At 36.5% G+C, this 22597-nt stretch overlaps 1 protein-coding gene across 1 annotated transcript in view; it reads left to right on the top strand.

Moving 5' to 3' along the window:
- LOC120422903 (leucine-rich repeat-containing G-protein coupled receptor 5A-like) overlaps window positions 1–22597 on the top strand; it is a 172933-nt gene extending 150336 nt beyond the window's left edge. Inside the window, exons 11-15 of the mRNA XM_039586468.2 lie at window positions 18056–18199; window positions 18370–18441; window positions 18517–18815; window positions 18918–20621; window positions 20679–22597. Coding sequence (XP_039442402.1) covers window positions 18056–18199; window positions 18370–18441; window positions 18517–18815; window positions 18918–20621; window positions 20679–21103 — 2644 coding nt within the window. The 3' untranslated portion in view covers window positions 21104–22597. The remainder of the gene's footprint in view (window positions 1–18055; window positions 18200–18369; window positions 18442–18516; window positions 18816–18917; window positions 20622–20678) is intronic.

Genomic DNA, 22597 nt, shown 5'->3' with positions numbered 1-22597 from the left:
GTTTCTTGGCAAAATTTATTGCCCTACATTCCTGGAGTATGAAAATTTGGATGTGAATGAAAAAAATTCCAGGAATATTGTAACATCATCATTCAAATATTCCATAAATTTGAAAATCCTTCTAGGATGGGACTCTGGGTCATTTCCTGGACATGTATTTAGGCAAAACTTGTTGCCCTATATTCCTTGATCATAAAAATATAACTTGGCATAAGGCCATGTGGAGGAAAAAAATTCCAGAAATATTTGAACTTCAAATATTTTAATTCAAATATTCCATAAATTTGAAAATCCTTCTAGGATGGGACTCTGGGTCATTTCCTGGACAAGTATTTAGGCAAAACTTGTTGCCCTACATTCCTTGATCATAAAAATATAACTTGGCATAAGGCCATGTGGAGGAAAAAAATTCCAGAAATATTTGAACTTCAAATATTTTAATTCAAATATTCCATAAATTTGAAAATCCTTCTAGGATGGGACACTGGGTCATTTCCTGGACAAGTATTTAGGCAAAACTTGTTGCCCTACATTCCTTAAGCATAAAAATATAACTTGGCATAAGGCCATGTGGAGGAAAAAAATTCCAGAAATATTTGAACTTCAAATATTTTAATTCAAATATTCCATAAATTTGAAAATCCTTCTAGGATGGGACTCTGGGTCATTTCCTGGGCATGTATTTAGGCAAAACTTGTTGCCCTATATTCCTTGATCATAATAATATAACTTGGCATAAGGCCATGTGGAGGAAAAAAATTCCAGAAATATTTGAACTTCAAATATTTTAATTCAAATATTCCATAAATTTGAAAATCCTTCTAGGATGGGACTCTGGGTCATTTCCTGGGCATGTATTTAGGCAAAACTTGTTGCCCTATATTCCTTGATCATAAAAATATAACTTGGCATAAGGCCATGTGGAGGAAAAAAATTCCAGAAATATTTGAACTTCAAATATTTTAATTCAAATATTCCATAAATTTGAAAATCCTTCTAGGATGGGACTCTGGGTCATTTCCTGGACATGTATTTAGGCAAAACTTGTTGCCCTACATTCCTTGATCATAAAAATATAACTTGGCATAAGGCCATGTGGAGGAAAAAAATTCCAGAAATATTTGAACTTCAAATATTTTAATTCAAATATTCCATAAATTTGAAAATCCTTCTAGGATGGGACACTGGGTCATTTCCTGGACAAGTATTTAGGCAAAACTTGTTGCCCTACATTCCTTGATCATAAAAATATAACTTGGCATAAGGCCATGTGGAGGAAAAAAATTCCAGAAATATTTGAACTTCAAATATTTTAATTCAAATATTCCATAAATTTGAAAATCCTTCTAGGATGGGACTCTGGGTCATTTCCTGGACAAGTATTTAGGCAAAACTTGTTGCCCTATATTCCTGGAGCATAAAAATACAACTTGGCATGAGGCCATGTGGAGGAAAAAGTTCCAGAAATATTTGAACTTCAAATATTTTAATTCAAATATTCCATAAATTTGAAAATCCTTCTAGGATGGGACTCTGGGTCATTTCCTGGACAAGTATTTAGGCAAAACTTGTTGCCCTACATTCCTTGATCATAAAAATATAACTTGGCATAAGGCCATGTGGAGGAAAAAAATTCCAGAAATATTTGAACTTCAAATATTTTAATTTAAATATTCCATAAATTTGAAAATCCTTCTAGGATGGGACTCTGGGTCATTTCCTGGACATGTATTTAGGCAAAACTTGTTGCCCTACATTCCTTGATCATAAAAATATAACTTGGCATAAGGCCATGTGGAGGAAAAAAATTCCAGAAATATTTGAACTTCAAATATTTTAATTCAAATATTCCATAAATTTGAAAATCCTTCTAGGATGGGACTCTGGGTCATTTCCTGGGCATGTATTTAGGCAAAACTTGTTGCCCTATATTCCTGGAGCATAGAAATTTAACTTGGCATGAGGCCATGTGGAGGAAAAAAATTCCAGAAATATTTGAACTTCAAATATTTTAATTCAAATATTCCATAAATTTGAAAATCCTTCTAGGATGGGACTCTGGGTCATTTCCTGGACAAGTATTTAGGCAAAACTTGTTGCCCTACATTCCTTGATCATAAAAATATAACTTGGCATAAGGCCATGTGGAGGAAAAAAATTCCAGAAATATTTGAACTTCAAATATTTTAATTCAAATATTCCATAAATTTGAAAATCCTTCTAGGATGGGACTCTGGGTCATTTCCTGGACATGTATTTAGGCAAAACTTGTTGCCCTACATTCCTTGATCATAAAAATATAACTTGGCATAAGGCCATGTGGAGGAAAAAAATTCCAGAAATATTTGAACTTCAAATATTTTAATTCAAATATTCCATAAATTTGAAAATCCTTCTAGGATGGGACTCTGGGTCATTTCCTGGACATGTATTTAGGCAAAACTTGTTGCCCTACATTCCTTGATCATAAAAATATAACTTGGCATAAGGCCATGTGGAGGAAAAAAATTCCAGAAATATTTGAACTTCAAATATTTTAATTCAAATATTCCATAAATTTGAAAATCCTTCTAGGATGGGACTCTGGGTCATTTCCTGGGCATGTATTTAGGCAAAACTTGTTGCCCTATATTCCTGGAGCATAGAAATTTAACTTGGCATGAGGCCATGTGGAGGAAAAAAATTCCAGAAATATTTGAACTTCAAATATTTTAATTCAAATATTCCATAAATTTGAAAATCCTTCTAGGATGGGACTCTGGGTCATTTCCTGGACAAGTATTTAGGCAAAACTTGTTGCCCTACATTCCTTGATCATAAAAATATAACTTGGCATAAGGCCATGTGGAGGAAAAAAATTCCAGAAATATTTGAACTTCAAATATTTTAATTCAAATATTCCATAAATTTGAAAATCCTTCTAGGATGGGACTCTGGGTCATTTCCTGGACATGTATTTAGGCAAAACTTGTTGCCCTACATTCCTTGATCATAAAAATATAACTTGGCATAAGGCCATGTGGAGGAAAAAAATTCCAGAAATATTTGAACTTCAAATATTTTAATTCAAATATTCCATAAATTTGAAAATCCTTCTAGGATGGGACTCTGGGTCATTTCCTGGACATGTATTTAGGCAAAACTTGTTGCCCTACATTCCTTGATCATAAAAATATAACTTGGCATAAGGCCATGTGGAGGAAAAAAATTCCAGAAATATTTGAACTTCAAATATTTTAATTCAAATATTCCATAAATTTGAAAATCCTTCTAGGATGGGACTCTGGGTCATTTCCTGGGCATGTATTTAGGCAAAACTTGTTGCCCTACATTCCTTGATCATAAAAATATAACTTGGCATAAGGCCATGTGGAGGAAAAAAATTCCAGAAATATTTGAACTTCAAATATTTTAATTCAAATATTCCATAAATTTGAAAATCCTTCTAGGATGGGACTCTGGGTCATTTCCTGGGCATGTATTTAGGCAAAACTTGTTGCCCTATATTCCTGGAGCATAAAAATACAACTTGGCATGAGGCCATGTGGAGGAAAAAAATTCCAGAAATATTTGAACTTCAAATATTTTAATTCAAATATTCCATAAATTTGAAAATCCTTCTAGGATGGGACTCTGGGTCATTTCCTGGACATGTATTTAGGCAAAACTTGTTGCCCTACATTCCTTGATCATAAAAATATAACTTGGCATAAGGCCATGTGGAGGAAAAAAATTCCAGAAATATTTGAACTTCAAATATTTTAATTCAAATATTCCATAAATTTGAAAATCCTTCTAGGATGGGACTCTGGGTCATTTCCTGGACAAGTATTTAGGCAAAACTTGATGCCCTATATTCCTGGAGCATAAAAATACAACTTGGCATGAGGCCATGTGGAGGAAAAAGTTCCAGAAATATTTGAACTTCAAATATTTTAATTCAAATATTCCATAAATTTGAAAATCCTTCTAGGATGGGACTCTGGGTCATTTCCTGGGCATGTATTTAGGCAAAACTTGTTGCCCTACATTCCTTGATCATAAAAATATAACTTGGCATAAGGCCATGTGGAGGAAAAAAATTCCAGAAATATTTGAACTTCAAATATTTTAATTCAAATATTCCATAAATTTGAAAATCCTTCTAGGATGGGACTCTGGGTCATTTCCTGGGCATGTATTTAGGCAAAACTTGTTGCCCTATATTCCTTGATCATAATAATATAACTTGGCATAAGGCCATGTGGAGGAAAAAAATTCCAGAAATATTTGAACTTCAAATATTTTAATTCAAATATTCCATAAATTTGAAAATCCTTCTAGGATGGGACACTGGGTCATTTCCTGGACAAGTATTTAGGCAAAACTTGTTGCCCTACATTCCATGATCATAAAAATATAACTTGGCATAAGGCCATGTGGAGGAAAAAAATTCCAGAAATATTTGAACTTCAAATATTTTAATTCAAATATTCCATAAATTTGAAAATCCTTCTAGGATGGGACTCTGGGTCATTTCCTGGACAAGTATTTAGGCAAAACTTGATGCCCTATATTCCTGGAGCATAAAAATACAACTTGGCATGAGGCCATGTGGAGGAAAAAAATTCCAGAAATATTTGAACTTCAAATATTTTAATTCAAATATTCCATAAATTTGAAAATCCTTCTAGGATGGGACTCTGGGTCATTTCCTGGACAAGTATTTAGGCAAAACTTGTTGCCCTACATTCCTTGATCATAAAAATATAACTTGGCATAAGGCCATGTGGAGGAAAAAAATTCCAGAAATATTTGAACTTCAAATATTTTAATTCAAATATTCCATAAATTTGAAAATCCTTCTAGGATGGGACACTGGGTCATTTCCTGGACAAGTATTTAGGCAAAACTTGTTGCCCTACATTCCTTGATCAAAAAAATATAACTTGGCATAAGGCCATGTGGAGGAAAAAAATTCCAGAAATATTTGAACTTCAAATATTTTAATTCAAATATTCCATAAATTTGAAAATCCTTCTAGGATGGGACTCTGGGTCATTTCCTGGACAAGTATTTAGGCAAAACTTGTTGCCCTACATTCCTTGATCATAAAAATATAACTTGGCATAAGGCCATGTGGAGGAAAAAAATTCCAGAAATATTTGAACTTCAAATATTTTAATTCAAATATTCCATAAATTTGAAAATCCTTCTAGGATGGGACACTGGGTCATTTCCTGGACAAGTATTTAGGCAAAACTTGTTGCCCTACATTCCTTGATCAAAAAAATATAACTTGGCATAAGGCCATGTGGAGGAAAAAAATTCCAGAAATATTTGAACTTCAAATATTTTAATTCAAATATTCCATAAATTTGAAAATCCTTCTAGGATGGGACACTGGGTCATTTCCTGGACAAGTATTTAGGCAAAACTTGTTGCCCTACATTCCTTGATCAAAAAAATATAACTTGGCATAAGGCCATGTGGAGGAAAAAAATTCCAGAAATATTTGAACTTCAAATATTTTAATTTAAATATTCCATAAATTTGAAAATCCTTCTAGGATGGGACTCTGGGTCATTTCCTGGACATGTATTTAGGCAAAACTTGTTGCCCTACATTCCTTGATCATAAAAATATAACTTGGCATAAGGCCATGTGGAGGAAAAAAATTCCAGAAATATTTGAACTTCAAATATTTTAATTCAAATATTCCATAAATTTGAAAATCCTTCTAGGATGGGACTCTGGGTCATTTCCTGGGCATGTATTTAGGCAAAACTTGTTGCCCTATATTCCTTGATCATAAAAATATAACTTGGCATAAGGCCATGTGGAGGAAAAAAATTCCAGAAATATTTGAACTTCAAATATTTTAATTCAAATATTCCATAAATTTGAAAATCCTTCTAGGATGGGACTCTGGGTCATTTCCTGGACAAGTATTTAGGCAAAACTTGTTGCCCTACATTCCTTGATCATAAAAATATAACTTGGCATAAGGCCATGTGGAGGAAAAAAATTCCAGAAATATTTGAACTTCAAATATTTTAATTCAAATATTCCATAAATTTGAAAATCCTTCTAGGATGGGACTCTGGGTCATTTCCTGGACATGTATTTAGGCAAAACTTGTTGCCCTACATTCCTTGATCATAAAAATATAACTTGGCATAAGGCCATGTGGAGGAAAAAAATTCCAGAAATATTTGAACTTCAAATATTTTAATTCAAATATTCCATAAATTTGAAAATCCTTCTAGGATGGGACTCTGGGTCATTTCCTGGACATGTATTTAGGCAAAACTTGTTGCCCTACATTCCTTGATCATAAAAATATAACTTGGCATAAGGCCATGTGGAGGAAAAAAATTCCAGAAATATTTGAACTTCAAATATTTTAATTCAAATATTCCATAAATTTGAAAATCCTTCTAGGATGGGACTCTGGGTCATTTCCTGGACATGTATTTAGGCAAAACTTGTTGCCCTATATTCCTTGAGCATAAAAAAATAACTTGGCATGAGGCCATGTGGAGGAAAAAAATTCTAGAAATATTTGAACTTCAAATATTTTAATTCAAATATTCCATAAATTTGAAAATCCTTCTAGGATGGGACTCTGGGTCATTTCCTGGACAAGTATTTAGGCAAAACTTGTTGCCCTACATTCCTTGATCATAAAAATATAACTTGGCATAAGGCCATGTGGAGGAAAAAAATTCCAGAAATATTTGAACTTCAAATATTTTAATTCAAATATTCCATAAATTTGAAAATCCTTCTAGGATGGGACTCTGGGTCATTTCCTGGACATGTATTTAGGCAAAACTTGTTGCCCTACATTCCTTGATCATAAAAATATAACTTGGCATAAGGCCATGTGGAGGAAAAAAATTCCAGAAATATTTGATCTTCAAATATTTTAATTCAAATATTCCATAAATTTGAAAATCCTTCTAGGATGGGACTCTGGGTCATTTCCTGGACATGTATTTAGGCAAAACTTGTTGCCCTACATTCCTTGATCATAAAAATATAACTTGGCATAAGGCCATGTGGAGGAAAAAAATTCCAGAAATATTTGAACTTCAAATATTTTAATTCAAATATTCCATAAATTTGAAAATCCTTCTAGGATGGGACTCTGGGTCATTTCCTGGGCATGTATTTAGGCAAAACTTGTTGCCCTACATTCCTTGATCATAAAAATATAACTTGGCATAAGGCCATGTGGAGGAAAAAAATTCCAGAAATATTTGAACTTCAAATATTTTAATTCAAATATTCCATAAATTTGAAAATCCTTCTAGGATGGGACTCTGGGTCATTTCCTGGGCATGTATTTAGGCAAAACTTGTTGCCCTATATTCCTGGAGCATAAAAATACAACTTGGCATGAGGCCATGTGGAGGAAAAAAATTCCAGAAATATTTGAACTTCAAATATTTTAATTCAAATATTCCATAAATTTGAAAATCCTTCTAGGATGGGACTCTGGGTCATTTCCTGGACATGTATTTAGGCAAAACTTGTTGCCCTACATTCCTTGATCATAAAAATATAACTTGGCATAAGGCCATGTGGAGGAAAAAAATTCCAGAAATATTTGAACTTCAAATATTTTAATTCAAATATTCCATAAATTTGAAAATCCTTCTAGGATGGGACTCTGGGTCATTTCCTGGACAAGTATTTAGGCAAAACTTGATGCCCTATATTCCTGGAGCATAAAAATACAACTTGGCATGAGGCCATGTGGAGGAAAAAGTTCCAGAAATATTTGAACTTCAAATATTTTAATTCAAATATTCCATAAATTTGAAAATCCTTCTAGGATGGGACTCTGGGTCATTTCCTGGGCATGTATTTAGGCAAAACTTGTTGCCCTACATTCCTTGATCATAAAAATATAACTTGGCATAAGGCCATGTGGAGGAAAAAAATTCCAGAAATATTTGATCTTCAAATATTTTAATTCAAATATTCCATAAATTTGAAAATCCTTCTAGGATGGGACTCTGGGTCATTTCCTGGGCATGTATTTAGGCAAAACTTGTTGCCCTATATTCCTTGATCATAATAATATAACTTGGCATAAGGCCATGTGGAGGAAAAAAATTCCAGAAATATTTGAACTTCAAATATTTTAATTCAAATATTCCATAAATTTGAAAATCCTTCTAGGATGGGACACTGGGTCATTTCCTGGACAAGTATTTAGGCAAAACTTGTTGCCCTACATTCCATGATCATAAAAATATAACTTGGCATAAGGCCATGTGGAGGAAAAAAATTCCAGAAATATTTGAACTTCAAATATTTTAATTCAAATATTCCATAAATTTGAAAATCCTTCTAGGATGGGACTCTGGGTCATTTCCTGGACAAGTATTTAGGCAAAACTTGATGCCCTATATTCCTGGAGCATAAAAATACAACTTGGCATGAGGCCATGTGGAGGAAAAAGTTCCAGAAATATTTGAACTTCAAATATTTTAATTCAAATATTCCATAAATTTGAAAATCCTTCTAGGATGGGACTCTGGGTCATTTCCTGGACAAGTATTTAGGCAAAACTTGTTGCCCTACATTCCTTGATCATAAAAATATAACTTGGCATAAGGCCATGTGGAGGAAAAAAATTCCAGAAATATTTGAACTTCAAATATTTTAATTCAAATATTCCATAAATTTGAAAATCCTTCTAGGATGGGACACTGGGTCATTTCCTGGACAAGTATTTAGGCAAAACTTGTTGCCCTACATTCCTTGATCAAAAAAATATAACTTGGCATAAGGCCATGTGGAGGAAAAAAATTCCAGAAATATTTGAACTTCAAATATTTTAATTCAAATATTCCATAAATTTGAAAATCCTTCTAGGATGGGACTCTGGGTCATTTCCTGGACAAGTATTTAGGCAAAACTTGTTGCCCTACATTCCTTGATCATAAAAATATAACTTGGCATAAGGCCATGTGGAGGAAAAAAATTCCAGAAATATTTGAACTTCAAATATTTTAATTCAAATATTCCATAAATTTGAAAATCCTTCTAGGATGGGACACTGGGTCATTTCCTGGACAAGTATTTAGGCAAAACTTGTTGCCCTACATTCCTTGATCAAAAAAATATAACTTGGCATAAGGCCATGTGGAGGAAAAAAATTCCAGAAATATTTGAACTTCAAATATTTTAATTCAAATATTCCATAAATTTGAAAATCCTTCTAGGATGGGACACTGGGTCATTTCCTGGACAAGTATTTAGGCAAAACTTGTTGCCCTACATTCCTTGATCAAAAAAATATAACTTGGCATAAGGCCATGTGGAGGAAAAAAATTCCAGAAATATTTGAACTTCAAATATTTTAATTCAAATATTCCATAAATTTGAAAATCCTTCTAGGATGGGACTCTGGGTCATTTCCTGGACAAGTATTTAGGCAAAACTTGTTGCCCTATATTCCTGGAGCATAAAAATACAACTTGGCATAAGGCCATGTGGAGGAAAAAAATTCCAGAAATATTTGAACTTCAAATATTTTAATTCAAATATTCCATAAATTTGAAAATCCTTCTAGGATGGGACTCTAGGTCATTTCCTGGACATGTATTTAGGCAAAACTTGTTGCCCTACATTCCTTGATCATAAAAATATAACTTGGCATAAGGCCATGTGGAGGAAAAAAATTCCAGAAATATTTGAACTTCAAATATTTTAATTCAAATATTCCATAAATTTGAAAATCCTTCTAGGATGGGACTCTGGGTCATTTCCTGGACATGTATTTAGGCAAAACTTGTTGCCCTATATTCCTGGAGCATAAAAATACAACTTGGCATAAGGCCATGTGGAGGAAAAAAATTCCAGAAATATTTGAACTTCAAATATTTTAATTCAAATATTCCATAAATTTGAAAATCCTTCTAGGATGGGACTCTGGGTCATTTCCTGGACAAGTATTTAGGCAAAACTTGTTGCCCTACATTCCTTGAGCATAAAAAAATAACTTGGCATGAGGCCATGTAGAGGAAAAAAATTCCAGAAATATTTGAACTTCAAATATTTTAATTCAAATATTCCATAAATTTGAAAATCCTTCTAGGATGGGACTCTGGGTCATTTCCTGGACAAGTATTTAGGCAAAACTTGTTGCCCTACATTCCTTGATCATAAAAATATAACTTGGCATAAGGCCATGTGGAGGAAAAAAATTCCAGAAATATTTGAACTTCAAATATTTTAATTCAAATATTCCATAAATTTGAAAATCCTTCTAGGATGGGACTCTGGGTCATTTCCTGGACAAGTATTTAGGCAAAACTTGATGCCCTACATTCCTTGACCATAAAAATATAACTTGGCATAAGGCCATGTGGAGGAAAAAAATTCCAGAAATATTTGAACTTCAAATATTTTAATTCAAATATTCCATAAATTTGAAAATCCTTCTAGGATGGGACTCTGGGTCATTTCCTGGAATTAAAATATTTGAAGTTCAAATATTTCTGGAATTTTTTTCCTCCACATGGCCTTATGCCAAGTTGTATTTTTATGCTCCAGGAATATAGGGCAACAAGTTTTGCCTAAATACATGTCCAGGAAATGACCCAGAGTCCCATCCTAGAAGGATTTTCAAATTTATGGAATATTTGAATTAAAATATTTGAAGTTCAAATATTTCTGGAATTTTTTTCCTCCACATGGCCTTATGCCAAGTTATATTTTTATGCTTAAGGAATGTAGGGCAACAAGTTTTGCCTAAATACATGTCCAGGAAATGACCCAGAGTCCCATCCTAGAAGGATTTTCAAATTTATGGAATATTTGAATTAAAATATTTGAAGTTCAAATATTTCTGGAATTTTTTTCCTCCACATGGCCTTATGCCAAGTTGTATTTTTATGCTCCAGGAATATAGGGCAACAAGTTTTGCCTAAATACATGTCCAGGAAATGACCCAGAGTCCCATCCTAGAAGGATTTTCAAATTTATGGAATATTTGAATTAAAATATTTGAAGTTCAAATATTTCTGGAATTTTTTTCCTCCACATGGCCTTATGCCAAGTTGTATTTTTATGCTCCAGGAATATAGGGCAACAAGTTTTGCCTAAATACATGTCCAGGAAATGACCCAGAGTCCCATCCTAGAAGGATTTTCAAATTTATGGAATATTTGAATTAAAATATTTGAAGTTCAAATATTTCTGGAATTTTTTTCCTCCACATGGCCTTATGCCAAGTTATATTTTTATGCTTAAGGAATGTAGGGCAACAAGTTTTGCCTAAATACATGTCCAGGAAATGACCCAGAGTCCCATCCTAGAAGGATTTTCAAATTTATGGAATATTTGAATTAAAATATTTGAAGTTCAAATATTTCTGGAATTTTTTTCCTCCACATGGCCTTATGCCAAGTTGTATTTTTATGCTCCAGGAATATAGGGCAACAAGTTTTGCCTAAATACATGTCCAGGAAATGACCCAGAGTCCCATCCTAGAAGGATTTTCAAATTTATGGAATATTTGAATTAAAATATTTGAAGTTCAAATATTTCTGGAATTTTTTTCCTCCACATGGCCTTATGCCAAGTTGTATTTTTATGCTCCAGGAATATAGGGCAACAAGTTTTGCCTAAATACATGTCCAGGAAATGACCCAGAGTCCCATCCTAGAAGGATTTTCAAATTTATGGAATATTTGAATTAAAATATTTGAAGTTCAAATATTTCTGGAATTTTTTTCCTCCACATGGCCTTATGCCAAGTTGTATTTTTATGCTCCAGGAATATAGGGCAACAAGTTTTGCCTAAATACATGTCCAGGAAATGACCCAGAGTCCCATCCTAGAAGGATTTTCAAATTTATGGAATATTTGAATTAAAATATTTGAAGTTCAAATATTTCTGGAATTTTTTTCCTCCACATGGCCTTATGCCAAGTTGTATTTTTATGCTCCAGGAATATAGGGCAACAAGTTTTGCCTAAATACATGTCCAGGAAATGACCCAGAGTCCCATCCTAGAAGGATTTTCAAATTTATGGAATATTTGAATTAAAATATTTGAAGTTCAAATATTTCTGGAATTTTTTTCCTCCACATGGCCTTATGCCAAGTTATATTTTTATGATCAAGGAATGTAGGGCAACAAGTTTTGCCTAAATACATGTCCAGGAAATGACCCAGAGTCCCATCCTAGAAGGATTTTCAAATTTATGGAATATTTGAATTAAAATATTTGAAGTTCAAATATTTCTGGAATTTTTTTCCTCCACATGGCCTTATGCCAAGTTATATTTTTATGCTTAAGGAATGTAGGGCAACAAGTTTTGCCTAAATACATGTCCAGGAAATGACCCAGAGTCCCATCCTAGAAGGATTTTCAAATTTATGGAATATTTGAATTAAAATATTTGAAGTTCAAATATTTCTGGAATTTTTTTCCTCCACATGGCCTTATGCCAAGTTATATTTTTATGCTCAAGGAATATAGGGCAACAAGTTTTGCCTAAATACATGTCCAGGAAATGACCCAGAGTCCCATCCTAGAAGGATTTTCAAATTTATGGAATATTTGAATTAAAATATTTGAAGTTCAAATATTTCTGGAATTTTTTTCCTCCACATGGCCTTATGCCAAGTTGTATTTTTATGCTCCAGGAATATAGGGCAACAAGTTTTGCCTAAATACATGTCCAGGAAATGACCCAGAGTCCCATCCTAGAAGGATTTTCAAATTTATGGAATATTTGAATTAAAATATTTGAAGTTCAAATATTTCTGGAATTTTTTTCCTCCACATGGCCTTATGCCAAGTTGTATTTTTATGCTCCAGGAATATAGGGCAACAAGTTTTGCCTAAATACATGTCCAGGAAATGACCCAGAGTCCCATCCTAGAAGGATTTTCAAATTTATGGAATATTTGAATTAAAATATTTGAAGTTCAAATATTTCTGGAATTTTTTTCCTCCACATGGCCTTATGCCAAGTTGTATTTTTATGCTCCAGGAATATAGGGCAACAAGTTTTGCCTAAATACATGTCCAGGAAATGACCCAGAGTCCCATCCTAGAAGGATTTTCAAATTTATGGAATATTTGAATTAAAATATTTGAAGTTCAAATATTTCTGGAATTTTTTTCCTCCACATGGCCTTATGCCAAGTTGTATTTTTATGCTCCAGGAATATAGGGCAACAAGTTTTGCCTAAATACATGTCCAGGAAATGACCCAGAGTCCCATCCTAGAAGGATTTTCAAATTTATGGAATATTTGAATTAAAATATTTGAAGTTCAAATATTTCTGGAATTTTTTTCCTCCACATGGCCTTATGCCAAGTTGTATTTTTATGCTCCAGGAATATAGGGCAACAAGTTTTGCCTAAATACATGTCCAGGAAATGACCCAGAGTCCCATCCTAGAAGGATTTTCAAATTTATGGAATATTTGAATTAAAATATTTGAAGTTCAAATATTTCTGGAATTTTTTTCCTCCACATGGCCTTATGCCAAGTTGTATTTTTATGCTCCAGGAATATAGGGCAACAAGTTTTGCCTAAATACATGTCCAGGAAATGACCCAGAGTCCCATCCTAGAAGGATTTTCAAATTTATGGAATATTTGAATTAAAATATTTGAAGTTCAAATATTTCTGGAATTTTTTTCCTCCACATGGCCTTATGCCAAGTTATATTTTTATGCTCAAGGAATGTAGGGCAACAAGTTTTGCCTAAATACATGTCCAGGAAATGACCCAGAGTCCCATCCTAGAAGGATTTTCAAATTTATGGAATATTTGAATTAAAATATTTGAAGTTCAAATATTTCTGGAATTTTTTTCCTCCACATGGCCTTATGCCAAGTTGTATTTTTATGCTCCAGGAATATAGGGCAACAAGTTTTGCCTAAATACATGTCCAGGAAATGACCCAGAGTCCCATCCTAGAAGGATTTTCAAATTTATGGAATATTTGAATTAAAATATTTGAAGTTCAAATATTTCTGGAATTTTTTTCCTCCACATGGCCTTATGCCAAGTTGTATTTTTATGCTCCAGGAATATAGGGCAACAAGTTTTGCCTAAATACATGTCCAGGAAATGACCCAGAGTCCCATCCTAGAAGGATTTTCAAATTTATGGAATATTTGAATTAAAATATTTGAAGTTCAAATATTTCTGGAATTTTTTTCTTCCACATGGCCTTATGCCAAGTTGTATTTTTATGCTCCAGGAATATAGGACAACAACTTTTGCCTAAATACTTGTCCAGGAAATGACCCAGAGTCCCATCCTAGAAGGATTTTCAAATTTATGGAATATTTGAATTAAAATATTTGAAGTTCAAATATTTCTGGAATTTTTTTCCTCCACATGGCCTTATGCCAAGTTGTATTTTTATGCTCAAGGAATATAGGGCAACAAGTTTTGCCTAAATACATGTCCAGGAAATGACCCAGAGTCCCATCCTAGAAGGATTTTCAAATTTATGGAATATTTGAATTAAAATATTTGAAGTTCAAATATTTCTGGAATTTTTTTCCTCCACATGGCCTTATGCCAAGTTATATTTTTATGCTTAAGGAATGTAGGGCAACAAGTTTTGCCTAAATACATGTCCAGGAAATGACCCAGAGTCCCATCCTAGAAGGATTTTCAAATTTATGGAATATTTGAATTAAAATATTTGAAGTTCAAATATTTCTGGAATTTTTTTCCTCCACATGGCCTTATGCCAAGTTATATTTTTATGCTTAAGGAATGTAGGGCAACAAGTTTTGCCTAAATACATGCCCAGGAAATGACCCAGAGTCCCATCCTAGAAGGATTTTCAAATTTATGGAATATTTGAATTAAAATATTTGAAGTTCAAATATTTCTGGAATTTTTTTCCTCCACATGGCCTTATGCCAAGTTATATTTTTATGCTTAAGGAATGTAGGGCAACAAGTTTTGCCTAAATACATGTCCAGGAAATGACCCAGAGTCCCATCCTAGAAGGATTTTCAAATTTATGGAATATTTGAATTAAAATATTTGAAGTTCAAATATTTCTGGAATTTTTTTCCTCCACATGGCCTTATGCCAAGTTATATTTTTATGATCAAGGAATGTAGGGCAACAAGTTTTGCCTAAATACATGCCCAGGAAATGACCCAGAGTCCCATCCTAGAAGGATTTTCAAATTTATGGAATATTTGAATGATGATGTTACAATATTCCTGGAATTTTTTTCATTCACATCCAAATTTTCATACTCCAGGAATGTAGGGCAATAAATTTTGCCAAGAAACATGTCCAGGTAATGTTAATTGTTCGTTTTTTTTAAGTTTTGGAATCTCTCTTAAAAATTGTTCCTGGGATAACCATGACAAGTTATCCCGCATGCCATAAAGATGGCCGCCATAGCGCTATAAATTATTCCCGGGATAACCATCTACGGGATAACTTTTCCCACCTTTTCAAAAACATATATTATTTATTATTTACAAACTTATTTTGCCTTTTAATAGTGGAAAATTGTCCAAAGAATCCGAAAATGCATTCCGTTTTCCGATTCAAAATCATTTTCATTGAGAAAATCATGAAATAATCAACTTTTTGTTTAATACAGTTAACTAACTTTTTTTAAATTTTCAAAATTTTATCAAAAGTTCTCTACCACCATTGCGTACTTATTCAATTTGCGAAAAATCTGAAACCTATCAAAGTCACCCCGTTTTACGGTAACTGTGGCAATTTTGAGCCAAATATGTTTAGGGTTAAGGGTCACTTTTTATCGTTAAAGTTTGTTTGGGAAAAAATCGAAAAAAACACTCACTTAATTTTTTATGAAAATTACGGTATTTTAAAAATATGGCATTTAGTAAAGATTGTGTGTTTAACAAAAAAAACTATAGTTTAGTAAAAATAAATGCAAAATATCGTTTAGATTGTCACCCATATTGCATTTTTTTTATTTTCGCAAAAAAAAGTTTTGTTGTTAATTTTAAGCATTTCATAAATAAAAAAAAAGCTAAGCGAAAATGAATACCAAATATTGCAATTTATGAAAATTTGAAGAATTTCTCAAAATTACGTTTTTGTCTGGAAATTTTTGAAAAATTTTACTTTGAAACTTACTAGGGGAACAGCATCTAATTCCAGCGTGCCTCTAATGTTGGCAGGTCAGAACTTTGACATTCAATTAAAGCTCATTAAAAGCGATTTCAACTGAAATCGAGTGATAAATAGCTCAATAAGAAGTGAGCAAGCAAGTTTCTATCAAAAGTTTTGCAAAATTTGTTGTTTAAATAGTGAAAATCAGCAAATTGGATGGAGTTAGGAGCGAGTGCTTAACCTGCCAAAGATAGGAGAATTTCCCCTACATTATCAGAAAAAAAAATTGAATGCAATGAAAATATAAAATTTTTAAATTTATCATGAGTTTTTTTGAAAAGGTGTTTCATTTGTTTATAGGAAATTATTTTAATAAAAACTCTAGATTTGGAAATTTTAGTGTCTAAAGAATGTAAACAGATTTCTACAACTTACTAAAATTTTTTGAAAACTTTTAGTTTTAATTTCACTAAAATGCTTGTAAGTAAAAAAAAAGTTTAATTTTCAAGGTAAATTGAATACTTCACTATTTCGTTCGTGAGTTGAATTCTTCAAAAATTATTAGTCCTGAAAATCATATTTCATCATGTTTTTTATTCAAACTTCAAACATCAATATTAAGTCTAATCTCACTCACACTGAATTTGTACATCACACACTCACTTAACTGGTAACAAAGGCAAGGTAATAGTTGTGATATATAAACTCATTTTATTCACGGTGTAAACACTTGATACACACATTTTGAAGGTTATTTTGTAACTTTTTTCCTTCCGTAGATTTACTCAATTCTGTAACTCTGTTTCCAGCTTTGAATTAGTCAGCTGTTGAAAGGTAGTCCACATCTCAGCTTAGGATAGTAACTTCTCACAAATAATGCTTAAACAACGAAATAAATGAAATAAAATAAAATTTCTTAAATACGATCATTTTTCAATACTTTGTGCGATTCGATCTTCAGCTCATAAAATTTTAAAGAAATTTGTATATTGAAGTTCTACGATTTTTTAAAAACCCCGGCAAATTTGTCGCTCTCTTCAGCGATCATCCTATCGATAATTTATGTAAATCCTAAGTTTTTTTGCCGATTGGACCATCCCTTTAAGCAATTCCATGCCAAATAGGGAATCAGTTGTACCCGACCCTCTCCGATATCAATGATCCCAAGTAACATTTTTTTCCAGGAGTTCTACAAGAGCTCTTCAAGATAGCTACAGCATAGCAGTTTGGACCGCGGTAGGATAAAATTCTCTTCAAAACTTCTTCAGGAGTTTGGAAGAGTACTTGAAGAGAGTTTTATCCTACCGCGGTCCAAACAGCTATGCTGTAGCTATCTTGAAGAGCTCTTGTAGAACTCCTGGAAAAAATGTTACTTAGGATACTTTGTAGACATGTTGTCCTAGCCCGTAATATCGTAATTTAAATATTTTCGTATCTCGAGACCGATGCATCAGATCAAAAAGTGACCAAAAACAAACTTGTAGGAAATTTAACGGGCTTTCTATAAAAAATACATTAAAGAAAAATGCACGCCACTTCTATGAGATTTTATGATTATACAATTTAAAAGCCTTTCAAGGATTTTTATCGTTTAAAATTTTTGTGGAGAAATCCTAGGATGTTGCAAAAAGCCTCACGAAAAAAACTATATGGCTCCCCTTAAAAAATTAAAAAATCATTTATCAAAATTTTTTTTTGAAAAGTGTTCTTACCTTCAAAATTAAGGAAAACCCAAGGTGGAAATCGATTCTCCAGACAATTTTACATAAATGTCTCTATACCCAAGTAACAAATGATATGCTGAGTATTCTTATAAGTTTTTATTAAAGTTTTAAAAAGTGCAATAAAGTATTACTAAGGCTTTGATTAAAACCTACTTGTTTTATGGTCCAAAACTTAATAATAGTTTCAAGATCTCGCTCGCCCCCTCCCTCTCTAATATCTGCCACCCAATTTTCCAGAGATTTAGCCGGAAATAGCATAAGCTCCCTCCACGGGGCCCCCTTCTCTAGTCTTGGCCAGCTGCACGACCTGCTGCTCTCGGACAACGAAATCGAATCGATTCCCCACGACGCATTCATCGGACTGTTCCGGTTGCAAGTACTGTGAGTACAAGAAGAGTTTGTGCAGAAGAAGAGAAACGCCCCCACGGTGGCAAATAAATCCCGGGGAAATTAAATTGAATTTCTTTCTTTCCATTTCCACCCACGCCGCGTGCTACGCTACGATGCTGGTGTGCACTTTTGCAATCGGGGACATTGTTATGGTGCAACAGAGACTTGGAAGCGAACCAGATTTACTTTATCCACCAGGACGCCTTCAGGCCACTGCTCAAGCTGGAAGATTTGTACGTATATCCCACACAAAGCGCTTGTTTGATATCTGATTTTTCTTGCTAACTGAACGGATTTTCCCCCTTCAGAAACCTTGGCAACAACATCTTCCCCCACCTGCCGACGGCCGGCCTCGGCCGGTTGCTGCACCTGAAGACGTTCAACAATCCGAACCTGCGCGAGTTCCCCCCGCCGGAGTCCTTCCCGCGGATCCAAACGCTGGCGCTTTCGTACGCGTACCACTGCTGTTCCTTCCTGCCGCTGGTGGCCAGTATGCCCAAAGTTCCTAAACATCACCCCATCAAGGAGGAGGTGCTCTTCCCGACTGACAACGAGTTCGACATGAGCCTGTGGAACAACAGCTACAACGACATCTGGCCGCAGCTGCGTAAGTGTTGATCGGGCACCATGCGTCTCCATATGAATACACTTCAATTCGAATTAGTTTGATGGAGACGCGTGGTGTTTGAACATCTCTTTTCACTTTCAGAAAACCTCAGCAAAAAGTTCGGCACCCAAATCAACGACCTGCTGCACGCTTACGGTCCCGAGTACTACCCGGGTGGACTTCCGACCTATCCGGAGGAGTACTTCGAAGAAGAGGGCGGTGTGACGCACGCAATGCCCACGTCCCAGCCGGGCAGCGTCCAGTGTCTGCCGGAACCGGGCCCGTTCATGCCCTGCCAGGATCTGTTCGACTGGTGGACGCTGCGGTGCGGTGTGTGGGTGGTTTTTCTGCTTGCGATGCTGGGCAACGGGACGGTAGTGTTTGTGTTGATATTTTCCCGCTCGAAGATGGATGTTCCGCGCTTTCTGGTGTGCAATTTGGCCGCGGCGGACTTCTTTATGGGGATCTATTTGGGGTTTTTGGCGGTGGTTGATGCATCCACGTTGGGTGAGTTTCGGATGTACGCGATTCCGTGGCAGATGAGCGCCGGCTGTAAGTTGTCGGGATTTTTGGCGGTTTTGTCGTCGGAACTGTCCGTTTACACGCTGGCCGTGATTACGCTGGAGCGGAACTACGCCATCACGCACGCAATGCACTTGAACAAGCGACTGTCGTTGAGGCACGCCGGGTACATTATGACCGTTGGGTGGACGTTTGCCATTACGATGGCCATCTTGCCACTGTTTGGCGTGTCGGATTACCGCGTGTTCGCCGTGTGTCTTCCGTTCGAGATCAACAACGGAACCGGCAGCCTGGCGTACGTCGTCTTCCTCATGTTCATCAACGGGGTGGCGTTCCTCATCCTGATGGGATGTTACCTGAAGATGTACTGCGCAATCCGCGGGTCCCAAGCGTGGAACTCAAACGATTCTCGAATAGCAAAGCGAATGGCCCTGCTAGTCTTCACCGACTTTATCTGCTGGTCACCGATCGCGTTCTTCTCTCTAACGGCCGTCTTCGGGCTGCACCTCATCTCTCTAGAACAAGCCAAAGTTTTTACCGTGTTCGTACTACCTCTCAACTCGTGCTGCAACCCCTTTTTGTACGCCATCCTTACCAAACAGTTCAAGAAAGACTGCGTCCTCATCTGCAAGGCGATCGAGGAGTCTCGAGTCACTCGAGGAATCGGACGCTGCCGCCACAGCTCCAACTTCAGCAACCGCCACACCCCAGCCAACACCAACTCCCTCGTAGAACGGTCATCCCGTGAACTTCCTCCCCTGCTCCCAGGCCAAACGTGCAACTGCTCGGCCAAGCTCATGGAGCAGGAGAACCTGCGCCGAAGATTCCACCAGCAACACCAGCAGAGTACCTTCTCCAAAACGTGGCGTCGACTGTTCTGCAACCTCGGCCAACGCAACGACGGTCGCCGCGGTGGACGCAACATCGATCAGTACGCGTACCAAATAGCCGAGATCCAACAGAAACAACACAAACGAACCGGTTCCGTGTCCTCCAGCGAAAACTTTAGCTCGTCCCGGTCCGACTCGTGGCGACATGCCCAGCACCACTGCGGAATCCCACTCCGGCTGCTGGACCCACGCCGCCGGCACACGTCCTGGTTGATCACGCGCAAAACATCGCAGGACTCGAATCTGTCCAGCTCGCGGAACGACTCGTCCGGCTCCACTGCGACGCAGAGCACCGGCACGTGGAGGATATCGCGGTCCAGCGCGAGCAACTCGGTGGTGCTGCCCGGGGTCAAGATCGACGGGCCGCATCCGCATTCACACCCACATCACGCAAGTTAGTGTCTTCATGTAAATAACCAATTCAATCCATTAACTCATCGCCCTCTTCCAGGTGGCGCCCGCCAATCCATCCCGGGCGGCAAGCCGCGCCTCGTGCGCCAATCCGCCGTCCAAGCGGACGACTGCCAGGAGCTGTCCTGCTCACCCCCGCGGCTGGGAGTCCGCTTCCTGCCCACCATCCCGTCGGCCGCCGATTCCAGCATCCAGCTGGACGATGACACCGCCGAGGCGCACTCCAGTCCGGGCTCCAGCAGTGGCGGCGGTGGTGGTGGCGTTGGCGACGATGATCACCACGTGGTGGACATGCATTCGGTGGCGAACGTGGTGGCCGCCACGGCAGCGGCATCCGTCACGGCTGGTGAAATGGGTGGCGGTGGTGGAAGTCTGCCGTCTCCGGCACCGTTCTACGCCATCCTGCACGGTGGCAATCCTCAGGCGACCGTTTCTAGTCTCAAAGATAAAACCAAGCCGCCGTGAGCGGCGAGCGGGGAGCCGCTGTAGGGTTGTTAGCTGGTGCAGTATTAATCTCTTCCTCACTCCTTGTTTAAGAACACTCTCGTAAAGTGCTTAGTCAGTAGCCGGTAATTAGTCAGAATGGTTTGCGTATTTAATTTACTTCTCAGTTGGTCGCGAAAGCGGGGAAAAGCCAGTCAGTAGGGTTTCTGTATGGATATTAGGGTGGGTACGTTTTTCAAAAAGTTCACGGATCAAGTTTTAGTATGGTTCCCCTTGTAGGGCATGCCCATTGGGACTTTCATGCCAAATATCAGCTCATTTGGTTGTAAACTGGCTGCGCGCATCAGTGTTAAAGTTTACAGGGGAACTACTATGGGAAATTGGAACTTTTTGTTCAAACGCTCCTACAGGTCTGGGAAAATCACGCACCAACTTCTGGTATGGTCAGGTCTAAGGGGAATGGTCTGGAGAACACTTTTCCCGAAGAGAGCATATGGATTCGTTGTCTCTAGACCTGGCGCATCGACAAACAATCCGATGTCTCCGGAATCAACGGTTTTCCCTAAAAAAGCATCAAATTTTTCTTAGCATGCTATGAAATCTTAATGAACACCGCGGCGCCATACGTCAGGCAGCTACCACGTGGTTGAAATATTTGCAAAAAAAAAAACAAATTTGCTATGCAAAGATTCTGAATTCGACTAAATAATGTCAGGATTACTCGAATTGATCCTTTTTTAGTTAAAAGAAGGTTTGCAATTGAATATTCCAGCCGTTTCTCACCCACGTGGTAGCTGCCTGACGTATGGCGTCGCGGTGTTCATCAAGCTTTCATAGCATGCTAAGAAAAATTTGATGCTTTTTCAGGGAAAACCGTTGATTCCGGAGACATCGGATTGTTTGCCGATGCGCCAGGTCTAGGGACAACGAATCCATATGCTCTCTTCGGGAAAAGTGTTCTCCAGACCATTCCCCTTAGACCTGACCTTACCAGAAGTTGGCGCGTGATTTTCCCAGACCTGTAGGAGCGTTTGAACAAAAAGTTCCAATCTCCATAGTAATTCCCATGTAAACTTTAATCCTGATGCGCGCAGCCAGTTTACAACCAAATGAGCTGATATTTGACATGGAAGTCCCTATGGGCATGCCCTACAAGGGGAACCATACTAAAACTTCATCCGAGAACTTTTCGAAAAACGTACCCACCCTAATGGATATATCAAACACACTTTTTGTAACGGAATCAAATCGCTCAACATTTATGTTCCCTGTGGCACACAAAAATATCCAAGTATATGACGATGTTCAATCAAAAAAACTATGTATAGATTTTATAACAACTGTGTACTTATGGTAAGAGAAATGCGAAACAGTGTGATACTTAAATGAAGAATACTTTATATCGATTAGACTATTTGTAATAATTTATTTCAATTGTACGCTAGGGTAGACAATGACACACATACACGCAAGAAATGGGCATTTAAAACAACTCATCATGAAAAGTAAGCTATA

Source organism: Culex pipiens, chromosome 2 (assembly GCF_016801865.2).
Source record: "Culex pipiens pallens isolate TS chromosome 2, TS_CPP_V2, whole genome shotgun sequence".
Lineage (NCBI taxonomy): Eukaryota > Metazoa > Arthropoda > Insecta > Diptera > Culicidae > Culex > Culex pipiens.
Note: the sequence above shows the minus strand (reverse complement) of the source record. Positions and strands in the feature narration are given on the sequence as shown.